The 18,147-nt window shown below is 42.8% G+C and overlaps 1 protein-coding gene across 2 annotated transcripts in view; it reads left to right on the forward strand.

The window, feature by feature from the left end:
• Nucleotides 1-10,279: 10,279 nt before the first annotated feature.
• The window catches only part of LOC121868828 (protein transport protein Sec24D-like), a 51,097-nt gene continuing 43,229 nt past the window's right edge, over nucleotides 10,280-18,147 (forward strand). Inside the window, exons 1-3 of one of the 2 annotated variants that reach the window (XM_042369799.1) lie at nucleotides 10,299-10,416; nucleotides 10,714-10,774; nucleotides 16,301-16,401. In XM_042369799.1, coding sequence (XP_042225733.1) covers nucleotides 10,773-10,774; nucleotides 16,301-16,401 — 103 coding nt within the window. In that variant the 5' untranslated portion in view covers nucleotides 10,299-10,416; nucleotides 10,714-10,772. Of the gene's footprint in view, nucleotides 10,417-10,713; nucleotides 10,775-16,300; nucleotides 16,402-18,147 lie in introns of both variants that reach the window. The other variant, XM_042369808.1, reaches the window with a different exon arrangement.

Below are 18,147 nucleotides of genomic sequence, written 5' to 3' on the forward strand. Positions count from 1 at the left end.
CACGAGTGTCTCCTTTTATCGCAACAGAGAAGAGCAACTGCGGAAGTACTTTCATTCATATGACCAGCTTGTTTTTTGTAATGATGTAGAAGGACTTCTTCTCTCCATGGGACGACCAGCATATGATAGTAAGGATTGGAGACTTTTTATTGACAGTTCTAAAAGGAGCTTGAAATGTGTTCTTCTTCATAACAGAAACAAGTATGGTTCAATTCCAATCGGACATTCTGTACAAATTAAAGAAGAGTATGAAAACATTAAGACTGTTCTAGAGAGGTTGCAATACCATGCTCATGAATGGTTAATTTGTGTGGACTTGAAAATGGTAAACTTTCTATTGGGCCAGCAAGGAGGGTACACAAAATACCCCTGTTTTCTGTGCTACTGGGACAGCAGGGCTACAGCAGACCATTGGGTGAAAAAGAATTGGCCACCAAGACATAGTTTGACGCCTGGTGACAAGAATATCATTAACGATCCTCTGGTTGACAGGAAAAACATTGTTCTTCCTCCTCTGCACATAAAACTTGGTATCATGAAGCAATTCGTCAAGGCTCTTGATCATAGTGGAGAGTGTTTCAGATATATATGCTCATCCTTTCCAAGTCTTAGCGACGAGAAGAAAAAGGCAGGGATTTTTGATGGACCTCAAATAAGAACACTACTCAGAGATCCACACTTCCTTGCAACAAGGACAGGCACAGGCAAGAACTTGGAATGCTTTCTCTAATGTGGTGCGGAACTTCTTAGGGAACAAGAAAGCGGACAACTATCAAGAAATTGTGGAAGAGCTGCTCTTGAGTTTACAAGCACATGGATGCAGAATGAGTATCAAGGTTCACTACTTACACAGTCACTTGGACGAGTTTCCAGAAAATCTGGGAGAAGTGAGCGAGGAGCAAGGGGAGCGCTTTCATCAAGACATTAAAGTAATGGAAGTACGTTACCAAGGTCGATGGGACTCGAACATGATGGCGGACTACTACTGGAGTTTGATGAGAGACATTCCAGAAGCTGTACATAAGAGATCGGCCAAAAAGAGGAAGTTTATGTAACTGTAACTTGATCTTAATACTTGCACTATTTCTACCGTACATTAATTGTTTTTTTTTCACCCTTCAATGTTACATTTAAATATTATATGAGCATTAACTTTCCAATTTGACATTAACAATTTTTGGTTATAGAAAAATACAAATTATAATGCTGAAAAAATTTATGTATACATGTTTAAACCGTCAATTTGATCCAAAAGTTTACGTTTCCCAGCAAAAGTGCAATTCGGTATATCTCAAAAACCTGATGTGATAGACAAAAAACAAAGTCATATTTGGATTCTGCACCCCAAATTTACTTAAAATCCGTTTAAAAACCTTGTGCCAGAAAAATTGTGTTGACCGGTGTAATAGTTGACTATTCCCAAGAATTCCCAAAGCTTCTTTGCAGTTGTGGGTTTCTGAAATTCTTGCATGGCTGCCACATTTTGCGGGAGTGGTTGTATGCCATCAGGCGAGACTCTGTGGCCAAGGAAGTCGAGGGAAGAGGCACTGAAGATGCACTTGGCAGGATGAATCTTGATGTTGTGCTCCTGGAGGTGGTAAAGTACTGTAGGAGGTGCAGATGGTAATGGTGTTCGGCGCAGGTACGGAAAGTAACCAGGATGTCATCTACAGTATATAGATAGTAACGAAATCCATGTCACATAAGATCTGGTCCATACGTCTGGAAGTTTTGAGCGGCGTTTCGTAGATCAAAAGACAAATACTGTAGATGTACCCGAAGAGACCAAAAGGAGTAGTGATGGCTGACTTCTGGTTGTGTGAAGGGGTCACAGGTTGATTTTTTAGTAAATTGTCATGTCATGCAGCATGTGGAATTGGATATCTGTCTGGCTTGATGATCCTATTCAGGGCCCTGTAATTGCTGCATGCCCTCTATTCGTAGGGGAAGCCCAAGGAATCTTTGAGGGACAAATGAATCCCGCCTACAGTAAACTGTTGAACTGAGCCTTGGCTGCAGTGAGGTGCTCAGGGGGAAGGCACCTAGGAGAAGCAAACACTGGCGGTCCCAATGTATTGATGCAGTGGAAGATTTCTGCAGATGGTCCTACTGGAGAGAAGGGCTCAGGGAATTCTTGGATGATGGGGGAGAACTTGTTGGATGATGAGAGGCTTGTGATGATGGGTCCTGCATCTTTAGTAGGCATGCCAGGAATCCTTTTTGCAGAGGGCTCGTTTGCGAGGCAAATGTTGGTGGGGTCAAGGATGGGTTTGTGAAATCTGAGGAAGTCAAAGCTGAGTATGGATTGGAACATGTCGGCCTCCACAAATGGCCACAATAGGGTAAGGAGTAGTCCCAGGTCCATGGTGAAGCTATGCACACTGTAGGTGGTGATAGGGGTACCTTTTTGCAGTGAGGGCTGCCGAGTGGTGTATTCAGATGAGGGAGGCATAATGCTGCCAGACGCTCATGTGTCGATCAAAAAACTGCAACCGGAGGTGTAACTGGTGATGTGGAGTGGCGTGCCTGTGGTAGTGGGGGTGGTCGTAGTCACCAATCCCAGCAATTGGCGTTTCTCAAGAAGGCACAAGGGGTAACACAGCACCAGGCATGTGCAACAAACTATGTGTGGTGCCAACAGATAGCATTACCATTGCGGTAGTTGGTATCTGGGGGTTGGTTGCTGATGGATAAGCAGGAAATTGCAGGCTTCGCTGGGGGTTGCTTGGTCGGCATCAGCTCTATTGCCTCCATCCTGCACAAGAGGGGTTGTAACAGGTCCTTGGTGTGCTCTTGATTCTTACTCTGGATGGCATTAACGTGAAGGGTGATATCAGTGGTTGTGCTAACGTGATTGAGTAGGCCCAGGGAAGGTGGTGGGACAGCCTATGGCAACGTAGTCATGGAGTTAGTGTCAGTAGTGTGGCCCAGGGTGATGTATTTGTTGTACATTCGGTCTGCTGTTGCTGTGTTGGTTGTTGAAGGGGTTGAAGATTCTGTGGAGGAAAGGGCAAGTCATACTGCAGCAGGGAGTTTTGACGGTGAAGTTGGCAGAGGATAGCTTCGGAAAGTTTGTTGGTGAATCAGAAGTTCAGGTGCTTGATATTCTCCCAGATGCAGCCCGGATTCGAGTTGCCCAAGTTTAGCACGGACAATTCTTGTAGGAGGGAAGTGTCTGGCCGTCAATACCAATTTTGGAGGGCTGTCCACTGGGTGGTGAATTTGTCTTGGGCAGGAGGATTGGATATGACCTCCAACACCTGTGTAGCCACATCTGTAGGGAGTGCACAGATCAATGCAGTGTATTTCTGTAGGTCTGTGGCTGTTGATCCAATGAGCGACCTCTCAACGTGGGATAGCCAATCTTCCACATTGTGGTTGAATGTGGGAATAGATATTCTCTGTTCGCCCATCTCACTAGTTAGTCACTCCAGGGTCACCAATGTGGTGTGTTTGTTAATTCTCTTTAGAAACATACACTGCAGTTTGGTAATACCTGTACTCAAGTACTAGGAGATGGGGAATGATAAACTATCGTACAAAAATAAAGTTTATACTATAGAATACAATAATCAACGGAGTCCTGAAAGCTGCAGTTAAGTCTGGAATCACCTGGTGGAGAGCTGTGTCTGGTGCTGGGAAAGTTGTTGCTTCTGTAGCTGGAGAGGAAGAATGTAAAGTTGTTGTTAAGACGAACAGAAGAGAGCCTTGGCTCTGAAGATGCAAAGAAGGTGCTTCCCCGTCTGGAGTACTGTCCTCCCGCCTTGATCCCGAGATATGCTACAGACTGCCAGTTGATTGAAAATGTCTAAAGGAGAACCACCAAACTGGTGTCTGCTTTACGGCACCTCAGGCCATTGAGCGTAATATGAATCGTCTGATTTTACGTTAATTAACATATACGATCGTGGTCAGACATCGCCTCTGATTAGCTTGTTATCTACTTGGGAAATCAGTTATATCTCTGTTATGCACTATTAGCAAGTACTGAGCATGCACTGGCTCCTGAATGTATCCGAACCTACTCCAGTGTTGGTCAAGTCGGTTCTTGAAACAGCTCACACTCGGTGGCATCACAACACTCTCTGGCACGTTGTTTCAAGAGTTCACAATCTCACTCCAAAAAAGTTTGCCCTCACAGATTTCTGTACTTGCGGCTTCTTCAACCTTAAGCTGTGACCGCTTGTGGGACGAGCGTCTGTCAGCTCCAGGAATGGCACTCGACTGAGTAGTGCCCTTTGAGATGTTTATACACCTCAATTAAATCCCCCTTGCCCATCTGTAGTATAAAATAGGCAATTTCAGGCGCTCTAATCTCTCAGGGTAGCTCAGGTGCCGTAGTGCAGGGACTCCTTTAGACATTTTCAATCAACTGACAGTCCCTAGCATATCTCGGGGACCAGACGGGGTGAAAGTACTCCAGTCTTGAAAATCGTTACGAGGGACGGACCGTCTAGATATATGAACGGCCTTCTTATAAGACCTAATGATTTAGTTTCCTGATTCACCTTCTCAATGGCCCGAGAACTTGAACTCGTTGTCAACATACACACCTAGGTCCTTTTCACATTCAGTCTCAATTAATGCAGTTTCTTTGTCCCGTTGGGATTTATGATATGCTTCCTTACCATTGGTACATCCCAGGTGCAGTCTCTTACACTTCGTGACATTGAATCTTAGCAGCCTTTTCTTCTACCATTCTTGAAGCTCACAGAGATCCTTCTGCAGCTCTTCACAGTCTGCTTGGTTCTTAATTTCCAGAAATATCTTTGCGTCATCCGCAAACATTTGTATGGAGGAATGTACAGCGTCAGGTATGTCATTTATGAAGCAAACAAACAATAGCGGGCTCAATGCACTGCCCTGTGGTAACCCACTTGTAACGGGTACACGTGATGATTTCGTGCCATTAATCACCACACACTGCTTGAGGTCATGGAGAAAGTCTATGATCCACACTACGATATTTCCCCGAATACCGTACCCTTCCAGTTTAATTTTCAGCCTTTCATGACGTACACTGTCGAAAACCTTGGCAAAATCTAGGTATATATTGTCAATATTACCACCCTCTTCCAGAATTTAGGTCCAAATATCCAGTACCTTGGGTAATTGTGTTAAGCAGGAGGACCCCGGCAGAAAACCGTGTTGGCAAAGCTATACAAGGTTGTTTGGTAGTAAATGTTCCATCATGGCTTATCTTATAATTCTCTGAAATACTTTACATACTTTGCTGGTTAGGCTCACCGATCTACAGTTATTCATGGAGTGACGATCGCCCTTCTTGAAGATAGGATTCACATAAGCCATTTTCCAATCACTGAGGACCTTTTGCTCATCCAGGCATTTACAGAACAGGATTTTCAGGGGCTCAGCAAGCTCATTCCACAACTCTCTTAGTACTCTGGAATGCACCATGCCAGGACCGATACTCTTATGAACCTTTAGTTTTGACAGTTTATTTCTTATAATCTCTTCTGTGAACACAATGTGGGTCAGTGCTGTGTCGAGCCGTCTGTCCTTAAATGCTGGAAAATTAATCACATCCTCTCTTGTGAACACCGAGGAAAAGAAACTGTTCAATGCCTCTGCTTTGTCCTGGTCAGAATCTGCCTAACTACCGTCTTCAAGCTTCAGGTCTGATACTACTACCCGTATTTTTAATTTTGACTGTGCATAGCAGTAAAATGCCTTTGGGTTTGACTTGACCTCGCTTGCAACCAGCCTTTGAAACTCCTTTTCAACCTTTCTACACTCTGACTTTGCTTGGTTCCTGGCTCTTGCGTACATCCTCCAGTCCTGCTCATTGTTTGACCTAAACCACGCTTTGAATTTCTTGGTTTTCTTCTTAACTTTGATGACCGCCGCATGGTTTATGTGTAGGGGTCTCCTTGTATTCCTAGAGGCACTGGGTTTGGACTTGGGTATATAATTCTCGATCAAATGGTTCACTTTACTAGCTATTATATTCAGCGTAGTGTCTGCGTTCTTATGCCTTAGTGAGCCAGGCCAGTGGATACCCTTCATCTCCTCCCTCATCCCGTTGTAATTTCCCTTGTAATATTTGCACCTTGGCCTGGTTTTGTCGTGAACTAAGTAACAGTTAAATGTGAATGACAACATTACATGGTGGCTGGTTCCAACTGGGGCTATATGTTCCAGTTTGGCCACCAACAAAAAATTAATTAATTGAGAATGAATGTGAAAAGGACCTAGGTGTGTACGTTGACAATGAGGTGAAGTTCTCGGGCCAGTGTGAGAAGGTAAATCAGGCAACTAGATTATTAGGTCTTATAAGAAGGTCGTTCAGATATCTAGACGATCCCTCCCTCGAAACAATCTTCAACAGTGAAGTGCTTTCCTGTCTGGAGTACTGTCACCCCGTCTGGCCCCCGAGATATGCTAGGGACTGTCAGTTGATTGAAAATGTCCAAAGGAAGGCCACCAGACTGGTGCCTGCACTACGGCGCTTCAGCTACCCTCAGAGATTAGAGCTCCTGAATTTGCCGAGCTTATAGTACAGACGGGCAAGGGGAGACCAAATTGAGGTGTGTAAGTATCTTAAAGGGCACTACTTAGTTGAGTGCCCTTGTGGGGTATGAGATATTGGTTCACACTCAGGATGGGATGGAGAAAGGAAACTCACAATGTGCTCACTGTAAACATATTGTATTGGATGTACAGTGCAGCTTGTTGCTGGGTAGGTAGCATGGTAATAAGCGTTGAGTAGGGAGAGCTGGGTGGTGAGGGCACGCAGCTTGAGGGACGCCTAGGTCGTCGGCAGGAGCGGGAGCCGCCAGGCTGGCGCGGAGGAGGAGGTGTTGCTTGCTGGTGGCACTGGGTAGAAAAGAGGGTGGTCACAGCGGTGTCAGGCCTTATAAGGCGGGGGTAGGCGTGGGTTGATAGTTGACCCCCGCTCCGTAGGCGGCGCTGGAGGCGTAGGCTGGGGCATTCGAGAAGGTTCGGTGCTTGTAGGATGAGTGTGTGTGTGATGACCTCCACGACTCACGAAGGCTATTGTAAATCGTAGAACATATGATAAGATTTATTTAATCTGAGCTGGCCGTATCAGCTTGACGTGATAACATTATCTGTTGATTATCTGAGACATTTAAGATTTTGTTTGTTCATTTTTCGTCGTGCTTTATCTCTAACTCTGACTGAAAGCCCGATTCACACAAAACCGTTTTGACCATTGACGGTCGTCTCTGATGTTATATTGTAGCGTAGTGTTGTGGGGTAATGGTTGTTTGGGTTCACACTCAGGATGGGATGGAGAAAGGAAACTCACAATGTGCTCTCTGTATACATGTTTTATTGGATGTACAATGCAGCTTGGTGCTGGGAAGTGGCAGCGTGGTTACAAGCGTGATGTAGAGAGAGCTGGTTGGTGAGGATGCTCAGAGAAGGACAGCTTGTGGGTCGCCATGCTCACCGGCGGGAGCGAGGGCCGCCAGGCAGCGGCGAAGGAGGAGGAGGTGTTGCTTGCTGGTTGGTGTAGGTAGAAGAAGAGAGCGGTCACCACGAGGTCAGGTCTTTTATAGCGGGGGTAGGCGTGGCTTAGTAGTTGACCTCCGTGATGTATGGTGGCGCTGGTTGACCCAGACCACGAGGCATACACTGGGGAATTCGTGGGGTCGGCTACTCAGCGACAAACAGCGTTTGTAGGGGAGAAATCCACTACAATACTCCCCCATTCCCTCCAGGCGGTGTAGGAGACTTGTTGTCTGCAGCGTTGCATGGCACATGTGAGGCAGAACGGGCGGTGCATGCCACATGTGAGCCATAACGGCGATGGCGTGGATGAGCCGGCCGCTAGAGGAGACAACTGTCTAGATACACGATATCTGTGGGAGTAGAGAGGGAGAAAAAGGGTGTGTGGAGGCGATTAATGTTGTGCTTCCCTCACGGCAGGTACAGAGTCGCCAGATGCGTCTGCTGGGGTGTGTGGGCCTGGGTCAGGAGCAGGGGCTGCGTCAGCAGAAGCGGATGAGGGCTCGTGACAGCAGCTGGGTCCACGACAGCAGCAGGGTGCAGGACAGCAGCAGGGAGTACCTGAGGGAGAAAAGAGGGGTGTGTGGGTCCGCACTCAGGCGCATGGGCTGCGTCGGGAGCAGGGGCTGCATCAGGAGGAGCGGCAGGGGGTACTGCTGGGCCGGGGGCGGCGTCTGAGGCAGGACGGGTGTGCTGGGGTCGGTAGGACATGGTGCTTGGGGCAGGAAGAGGAGCTGGTGTCTGCTTAGAGAAGTAGTGCTGCTCTAGGGTGTCTAACCTGCGGTGCAGAAACAGTAGCTGTAGAGCCGATGAGAGCTGCTTCTGGGTGAATAAGCCAGTCTTCCATGTTGCTTGAAGACTGTGAGAGTGATCGGTTTCTCCTCCATCCTGTGTGAGTGCGAATCTCCGGGGGTCACCATTTGTGGGGTATGGGATTGTTTGATTCCACTCAGGATGGGATGGAGAAAGGAAACTCACAATGTGCTCTCTGTATACATGTTGTATTGGATGTACAATGCAGCTTGGTGCTGGGAAGTGGCAGCGTGGTTACAAGCGTGATGTAGAGAGAGCTGGTTGGTGAGGGTGCTCAGAGGAGGACAGCTTGTGGGTCGCCATGCTCGCCGGTGGGAGCGAGGACCGCCAGGCAGGCGGAGGAGGAGGAGGTGTTGCTGGCTGGTTGGTGTAGGTAGAAAAAGAGAGCTGGTTGGTGAGGATGCTCAGAGGAGGACAGCTTGTGGGTCGCCATGCTCTCCGGCGGGAGCGAGGGCCGCCAGGCAGCGGCGGAGGAGGAGGTGTAGCTTGCTCCGGCTGTAGCTAGAAGAAGAGAGGTCACCACGAGGTCAGGTCTTAAATAGCGGGGGTAGGCGTAGCTTAGTAGTTGACCTCCGTGATGTATGGCGGCGCTGGTTGACCCAGACCACGAGGCATACACTAGGGAATTCGCGGGGTCGGCTACTCAGCGACAAACAGCGTTTGTAGGGGAGAAATCCACTACAATGTCTTCAGGTCCAGATAGCCCTGGTGGAGACAGCGCAGACACAGGAGTGGGCGCGGCTTGCGGTGGGTGGAGGCTAGGTTGTGGCACCGAGTGTCGTGAAGATGGGGCAGGACTTCGCTAGGGGGCAGCAGGACACATCAGGGCAGGCCTTGGGTATATATTTATCGATCAAATTTCACTTTATTGGTTATGATCAAGGTCAATATAGGTGACCTTTGTTATGATATTCAGCATTAGTGGCTGCGTTCTTATATCTTAGTGAGTCAGGCCATTGAATACCTCTCATCTTCTCTCTCATCCCACCGTAATTGTCCTTGTAATATTTGAACCTTGGTCTGCTTTTGTCATGAACCAAGCAACAGTTAAACCTGAAGGATAACGTTACGTGGTGACTGGCGCCAGCCAGCGGTTTGGATGTTTGCTCCCTTCTGCAGTGAATCGGATATTTAACATGTTGGAATAGAAAATTATCTCTCAATGTTTCTATAAAAAGAGTAGCAGGATTATTAAGGTCACTTGGCATAATTTTATTTCTCCGGTAGAAGTCGCCATAGTTGAAGTCCCACATGACTAGGAGGTGGCGAGGATTGAGCGCCATTGCGTTGTAATTTAAGGCTCTAAAGTTTGAGGATCTGTAGATACATCCAACAATGAGGAAGTCTGTCGCCTGGCTTTAGTTTGATTCTACACAACTTCGATTCTTCAAAACACCCCTCCCCACTGTACCCTCACCTGGCTGACTGGCGGTGCCGTCACAAACTCACAACACTGGTAGAGTCAGACTGTTCCAAGATTTCACAACTTTCACTTCAAAAAAGTTTGCCCTGACAATTTTCTGAATCTGTGGCTTCTATTCAGCCTAAAGCTGTGACTCCGATAGTTGGGAGGGCATCTGCCAGCTGCAGGTAAAAGCTGAACGCTCGACTGAGTAATGAATGACCTCGAGAGTGTTTATATTCTTCTAATTAGTAAATCCCTATTATAGTAGGATAATTTGATAGTCAACATAACCAGTACTCCTAAGACTTATGGAAGACATAACATGGTCATTGAATGTTTCAAGAATATTAGTAAGTGTGTCGGACGTATCATTATCTGTAAGATAGGAATTTCTACGGATGTAGAAGTTTTATTAGAGAGCACCATGCTAGATAATATATCTTCACTATATTTTTCCCCAGTAACAGTGTCTCACTTAAGACAAGATGCCAAGAGCATTTGAAAATAATGTATTATAATGTGAATGTGTAAGATTTTGTGGTACGAGAGTGGAGTTGACGCGGGGCGAGAGTCTTGTGTCGGCGGCCGTGACGTGGCCCCGTCAACACGCATGCGCACTCAGTCCGTACGTGGCACTTAGACCACGTCTGACTGTCAACTTTTACTAAGTACTCTTAGCTGGTATTATACTATTCTAAAACGTGGTAAGTTAAATTTGGTTTGTTATCGTGACTTTGAATGCCCGCTAATGTCCGGAGGGTGTGTAGAAGTATGGGTATAAAAATACTTTCACTAGATTAGAGTGTTTACATCTGCCGTCTGCAACTGAGTGACACTTGGAACATTATTCCCACCCACCTCCTGCCGGAACCTTACCTCTTCAGTTCCAAAAGTTATAATATAGTACTCAGTGTGGCAGTTGAAGATTATAATAATATCCCATGTGTCTGCTAACGTCCCAGTGTGGGTGTCCATTTAATGGTGATATTTATGCTTGACAGGTTGATTGAGGTCATTGTGTCATCTGTTTGGATGCTGACATTGTCAGTAGAAACTATAAATGTGAGTGTGTTTGTAATTTTAATTTATTATTTTCCTAAATTTATATAGTCCTGCTTAAATCAGAAAAATTGACTACTTGCATTAACAAGTACATCATTTAATGTAGCTGTAGCTAATGTTTTGACTTTTTTATTTATCATTTCACCACTTATCAAGTGTACTAGCTGTTCGGGCGGTTGGTCTGTCCAGTGTTAGTACAGGAGGAATCCTGTGTCTGGGAACCTGTGATGTTTGGTAGTGAGGGTCACACTGGATAACACCCTTCTTGTGTGTTCAGGATTCAAACCCTTAATTGACATATTGGGGAGAGGTATGTTCGTTACCACTGTACCACCTACACCCCATTCTTCGAAAAAATTGCAAACCAAGTTAAAGAATTAGAATTATCATATTGTTTTTCTGTAGTCTCTTCTATCCCAATGACACGTTGACACGACATGTTGATGGCACACAAACATTTGCAGTGACCTTTCCATTAATTCAAATGCCTCCAGCAACTGATATATTAGAGGGTACATGATTTGGTAAAATCATCTCTTCGGTCATCCATCTACTGTATTTGGAACCTAACCTAACTGGTAAACATCGGTCACAGCATTGATTCTGCAATACAACGTAACCTATCCTAATCTACTAAAATTTGTTGGATGACCGAAACAATAATACCCATGATTTAACAGCGGTACCCAGCATAGCCTGGCTTTATTTTTCATGAAGTAGATAAACTTACCAAATTTCAGTGGGGCCAACCCCTTTGATTATACCTTCAGTTGCATAGCCATACCATATTTCACCTCACATGTTCAAATAATGATGGATTCTTAAGTTATGAAATGGACATCTGTTGGATTTTTACGAGACTGAGTAAGGGGATAGGCAAGCTCTTACAGTTGAGTTTGGCAGGCTTACTGTAATGTTTAAGTGGATTGTCACATCATTATCTTTAATTCCTAACCTTTCATGACAAAGAATACTCCATTTGAAAGGTACAGGCTGCTGTTGTACAGAAGGTACAGGCTGCTGTTGTACAGAAGGTACAGGCCATTAATAATAATAATAATTAACGGTTTATCGAAAGAGCATGGCAGCCGGAAGGCTGAAAATATACAATTACATAATTGGGGAATGGGTCTCTTGATTTACAAATGATATACAAGTAACATAAGTGATACAAATATGATATATAATAATTAGGTGTTGATAATTTTTACAATGGTTGGGACTGGACTGTTCTTATAGCAATCAGTTCGTGCTCGTATGGGCTGGATGCGGTTGGGCAGGTGTGTCGGTGCAGGCTGCTGTGAGACAGCAGGAGCAGGCTGCTTTTGGGCAGGAGATGCAGGCCTTGGTGGTGTGGGTGAGGCATGTGTCGAGGTTGGAGGGGACGGGTTCCACTTGCATTCTGGGTCATCAAAACATTCTTAATGTCCTCACTAGCTGAATATTCATTACACGGGAACAAACAGATTTTTTCTCTGCATATATTGGGTAAAGTTGGGCAAGACCATTTGGGATGGGGTCCGAGGAATATTCTGAGGGGGGGGGGATCATGTGGTGTGCTGAGGCCTACATGTCTTATTTGGACACTTGAGTTGTGGGGAATGTTTTTGGAGTATTTAAAACATACAGTACAGTACTGTGCATGATTTGTCCCATGGGATGCCTATACAGTAGTGGTTCTATTGAAAATAATACTAGTACATGTACTGTACAGTTATTTCTACAATACTGTCTGGGTCAATATTCAGAAAGTGTCACCAGGGACCTGAATATTATAAACGGGTTTCTTATGTAACTCATCGTGTTAAATACAAACATAACATTCATTGCCATCGGAAATGAGGTATAGTGAAAATATTTGAGAAAAAAAGTGGTTGGTCAAATAATGTAATAACCTAAAAAAAAACCTAACCTAACCTACTTAACTCAATCCAACCTCTGGTGCCTTAAGTAAGAGATACAGGAGGGTAAAGTGGTGTGGCTTGAATGGAGAAGTGTCCGTTTCTTATCACAGTACAGTACTATGCATGGTGATCTACACGGTATTGACACTGAATTACGTCAATGACACTTTACAGATGAAACAAAAACCGCATGAGCCCTAAAAATGACAACGGCTGCTGGTTCATTATCCAAAATGCGCTGAATAATGCGGCAGCTAGCCAATGTACATCCATCTCACACAGGTTCCATCTTCCAACTGGCCATGCACGAGTATTACGTCACATCAGCACTCACGCTGATTGGCCTTCATGATTATGACGTCACATCAACACATGCTGTCTGGCCAAATATTATACTTTACTTTTTTACTTTTACTGGAAAACTATACATTTCCTATGGAAACGTTATAGAATAAATTATTTTTATTTATTTTTTCCCCTCTCCATATATGACTCGATACTCAGGTCCATGGTGACACTTTCTGAATATTGACCACTGTCTGTTAATATAATTTAATTTAATAAAAAAAATTGTGCTGGAGAATATGTACATAACTGTATTAATATTGTTCAAATGCAAATGTACAGGATAGGAATAATGATGAGCAAATACTGTACATGGGGTAGTACCAAAATGTTGTCGAATTACGTATTTTCGAGCCCCAGTATTAGTGATTGCGCTGTGTACTGACAAAATTTTTGTTTATACACGGGTTTAGCATTCATGGATTTGCAAATACGCGGATTGCCCCACCGGAGGAATATTCTGTACATTGAAGTAATTGAAGTACATTCAAATCGCGCGCGGCACTGAACACTGCACACCGCCCGCTCCTGCTACCTCACACACGCATAGCGCGTCGTCACCCCACCCCGCACTCCCTCACTCAGTCAGCCTCGCTGTAACCACGCTTGTGTTGACATCAGCATTGTAGTTGCAAAAATATTACATTTCCGTGAATGTATTATATCAAGCACAGTATGAATAGAATATCACTAATATAACAGTATTTTAACCGAAAACTATTAAAAAAAACGAGTAACATATCTTGAACATCGGAAGGTTAGGTAAAGTCTTTTGTTTTCATGTAGTTTATCCTAATTTACATTGAAATGCATTACGTTTCAGCAAAACTACTATTTATTTCTGAGAATATGGAAATGTAATATTTTTGCTGAAATGACGTACGTATTACAGTGGAAAGTGACGAAAGCAATGACTTTCGCTTTGTTTCGTTCAAAAGATGTTATCGTAATCGCTTTTCGAATGGTTTTCAGTTAAAAAACTGTTGTATTACAATAATATTCTATCCTAATTCACTTGTGATGCAACAGTTTTTTTAACTGAAAACCATTCGAAAAGCGATTACGGTAACATCTTTTGAACGAAAGAAAGCGAAAGTCATTGTTTTAGTCATGATTTTATCACACTTTCCACTGTAATACGTACATCATTTCAGCAAAAATATGTCATTGTAATATAACCGTATTTTAACCGAAAACTATTAAAAAAACTAGTAACAACTCTTGAACATCGGAAGGTTAGGTAAAGTCTTTTGTTTTCGTCACGTATTTTATCCTCTTTTACATTGAAATACATCACGTTTCAGCAAAACTACTATTTATTTCTGAGAATATATTCATTCAGGCGCAGTTTAGGTAAAATTTACATGTGATGTAACAGTTTTTTAACTGAAGATTCGAAAAACACGTACCCTCTAGCCCTGTTCAAGGAGAAGACTGGTAGGAGCTGTTTGGTGCTGAAGACGATGACAAGGAAAATGATTTTGATGGATTTTAATGAAAATATTCAGAAATATGGTATCGTAGTATTTATTCAAGTGAATTAGGATAGAATATTATTGTAATACAACAGTTTTTTAACTGAAAACCATTCAAAAAGCGATTACGGTAAAAATCTTTTGAACAACGAAAGAAAGCGAAAGTCATTGTTTTCGTCATGATTTTATCCCGCTTTCCACTGTAATACGTACGTCATTTCAGCCAAAATATTACATTTCCATATTTATTTCTGAGAATATATTCATTCAGTCACAGTTAAGGTAAAATATACTTGTGATGTAATATTTTAATGAAAATACGGTATCATAGTTTTCTTTTGTTTCAAATTTAATTAACAAAGATTGATGTTTCAAATGTAATGAAAAAAAATTTATGTACAGTATTTATAAATAAACTTTAAAAAATGAATACTTTATATGTTTTACATCGTCTTGTGCATACCATACCATGCATTTGGCTACTTTGGGCTTGCTATGATGACGCAAGAGATCTGCCCTGGCAACTGTACCGACACTCACAGCTGGTGGTGCGTTGGTGCGTCGTTTCCATTGTTTACTGGTAGTTACTGGTAAATATTTTTCAACCTAGCAAAACTATTACCCGTTTAGAGGTCGACCCCCAATTTTTTGCCAAATAATTTGGTCTTAAAAACTCGAACTACACACAGGTATATACGGTAAATAAGGACATGGGGGCCAGGGGTGTTTTCGGGGGGGACAGCAATAGTACACGGATTTTTAACATTCACGGGTATCTCTGTTACCTAACCCCAGCGTATGTTAAGGGCCGACTGTAATTCACTTTAAAATGGCTGGCAAGCTTAAAAGTGAGAGTTTTGTGGTGCTGAGAAGAAAAAGAGACACCCATTTTTTATTTTCTATGTACAGTACTGTATAATTTAAGCATTTTCGACTTACGACCAATTCGACTTACGACCAATTCGACTTACGACCTGGATTTGGGTCCCTAACCCTGTCGTAAGTCGAGGAACAGGATGTAGTGGATAAAGGCAAATTTTTTTTCACCCTTTGGCTGAAGGAGGTTAATCTAAGCAGAATAAAATCTTCCTGTGGTAGCCAGAATAAAATGGCAAGTGCAGGAAATGCAGCGAAAGGGTTGTTTCTTTGAGAATCTAAATAGGTGTCCATAATTTTGGTTGTACCTGTGATATAAAATAGTTTGGGTCTGGTTGTACTGTATTTTGTGTTCTCTACCATTAATAACTTGTGCCCAAAGCTCGGTTAAAGATCATTGTTTACAGGATGATGCTTCATTTGAACACCACTGCATTATTTTCATTAGTGTTTACACCATTTTCTCCACAGGACTTTAGTCCATGTATTGAAACAAATGTTCCTAACTATCCCATCAAAATAAGTTGAGTATAATTACTTAACCCTTAAAGAATACATAAAACCAAATATTTTTCATTATTCATTGTTGAATTTTATACTGAACCTCATGATTGTTATGATTACTTGTATCCTGTTAAGGCATGGGTGGTTGTTTGCCAGTTACTGTGCCCTTCTGTAATGTTGATTATCTTGTTAACCTGAATTGTCACGGTGAATTTCAATGTGTGCCTTGTATGATTGATAACTGAATAGAGTTGCTAAGGACCCACTTACTGGTTAGTTTACTTTGGTCAGTAGTATTTATTATTGAAAACATGAATCAGTGATATAATTTGTATAAGTGACCTTTGATGTTTTCTTCTATCCTCATCTTATGACCTTTGACCGTAAGCCTTTAACCTGTACTCATTTGTTCATTTTTGCAGGCTTGGTAATAGAGCCATGCTTCAGGGACAGGCCCCAAGCATGGTGAGTCCAAGACCACCAGGTGGCATGCCTCCCCATGGTCCACCTGGTCCTTCTGCTGGTGAGTACATTACTGTACTGAACTTGTTTTTATTGCCATTTAATATTGTGATTAAAGTAAATACAGCACAGTAGCTGAACGTTGGTGCCTTAGGTCTACACATTTAACTTGGTCTCTATTCTTCCCATCACCATGTACACACATCTCCGGCTGTTGCTTATCACAATACCCTTAAGCTTGACAACTCCAGGAAGATACCATATACAGTATAACCTTGTAGTGCATCAAAATACCTTGTAGCTATCACTAGTATGCTGGGGCTTTCCACACAGGTCTTCTCTGATTGTCAGTTTATTGTAATACAGTATGTCAGTCATACCCCTACTTAAAAAACTAACATTATAGACCTAATTATCTTGACTCAGTGTAGTTATACAGTGATATATCCATTAGTTGAAACATTGGTGCAGAGCATTTCCAGGAATGAGAGATTTCCGGGTAATGAGACGACTCTCTGTAAGCGTGAAAAAAAATCCCATATCTCTGGAATTTTCCGGGTAATGGAAAAATGTTCTTGGACGTTCCAAAAATTGCCCATTACTTCATCTCTCGAACCCAGAAAAATATTCCTTATCCCTGGAATTTTCAGGGTATTGGGGAAAATTTTCTTGGAATTTTCCGGAAAATGTGCCCCTTGGAAAATTGTTTCCAAAGCCGCAATTTTCCAGAAAATTCTGGCATTGGGAAAAATTTTCTGAGAAGAGTTAAATTCCGGCTATTGGAGAGATCTGGGTTTGAGGGATTCCAGCTAACGGAGATATTACTGTGCTGTACTTAAAATCATTTGAATAAAGATTTTTCTCTTCCTTGTCAGCTCACTTTAGGTTTTACAGGTTCCACTTGAGCATCATTATTATCGTCAATTTTACTGTCATCTGCTATAAAGTCCTTAAGCTCCTCATTTGTTGGGTCTTGAAAATGCAAGTCCAACAGTTCATTTACCTTCTCTATCTGCAGGTCATCAAAACCCTCACTTCCAATTTCCTTTGCTAGTTTCACTTTTCAATACAGTGGTCCCTCGGTTAACGAACACAATTCGTTCCAGAGGGTCGTTCGTTAACCAAAAATTTCGTTAACCGAATCCAGTGTTTCAATGGGATATTGGGTAATTGGTTCCACCTCACAGAAAAGTACATAAAAAGTAAAAAAAAAATGCAGTAAAGTACACATACTTTGAGGTGTGTATGTAGAAGTTTGATGATGGGAATTAGAAGTGGGGGTGGAGGGGAAAGGAGAAGAGAAGGAAGTGAGGATGGAGGACAAAGCTCCTTTCGGGGGACCCAGGCTTGATGCCGTCATTTCACCAATAAAATTTTTAATTCACTAGGTGTAATTCAAGATTATTTTATTTAAATCAATACTGCACTGCACTATATATTATCAATATGTTAGCTAAATTTCAGAATGACCAATAATTTCAATGTAAAAATGCAAAAATATTCAAGACACCAACAAAATAGGTGTTCACTCCACTGTCAACAAAGCCCAACTGACGCCTGGTGGCTGAGTCAAGCGTCTGATGGGCGCACAAAAAACTAGTTCCCTGTACTGCTTATATTATCATTATGTTAAATAAATGTTAAAATGACTATTAGTTTTAATATAAAAAATGCAAAAATATTAAAGAGCACAACTTTCTTGATATTTACTCCACTGGAAACGAATGTAAACATAGAACAGATTACTGAATTGGCAGACAAGCCCATCAGCTGATGCTCACAACAAAACGTGATGTTCGTAATGATT

This window comes from Homarus americanus, unplaced genomic scaffold (genome assembly GCF_018991925.1).
Source record: "Homarus americanus isolate GMGI-L3 unplaced genomic scaffold, GMGI_Hamer_2.0 scaffold32583, whole genome shotgun sequence".
Taxonomy (NCBI): Eukaryota; Metazoa; Arthropoda; class Malacostraca; order Decapoda; family Nephropidae; genus Homarus; species Homarus americanus.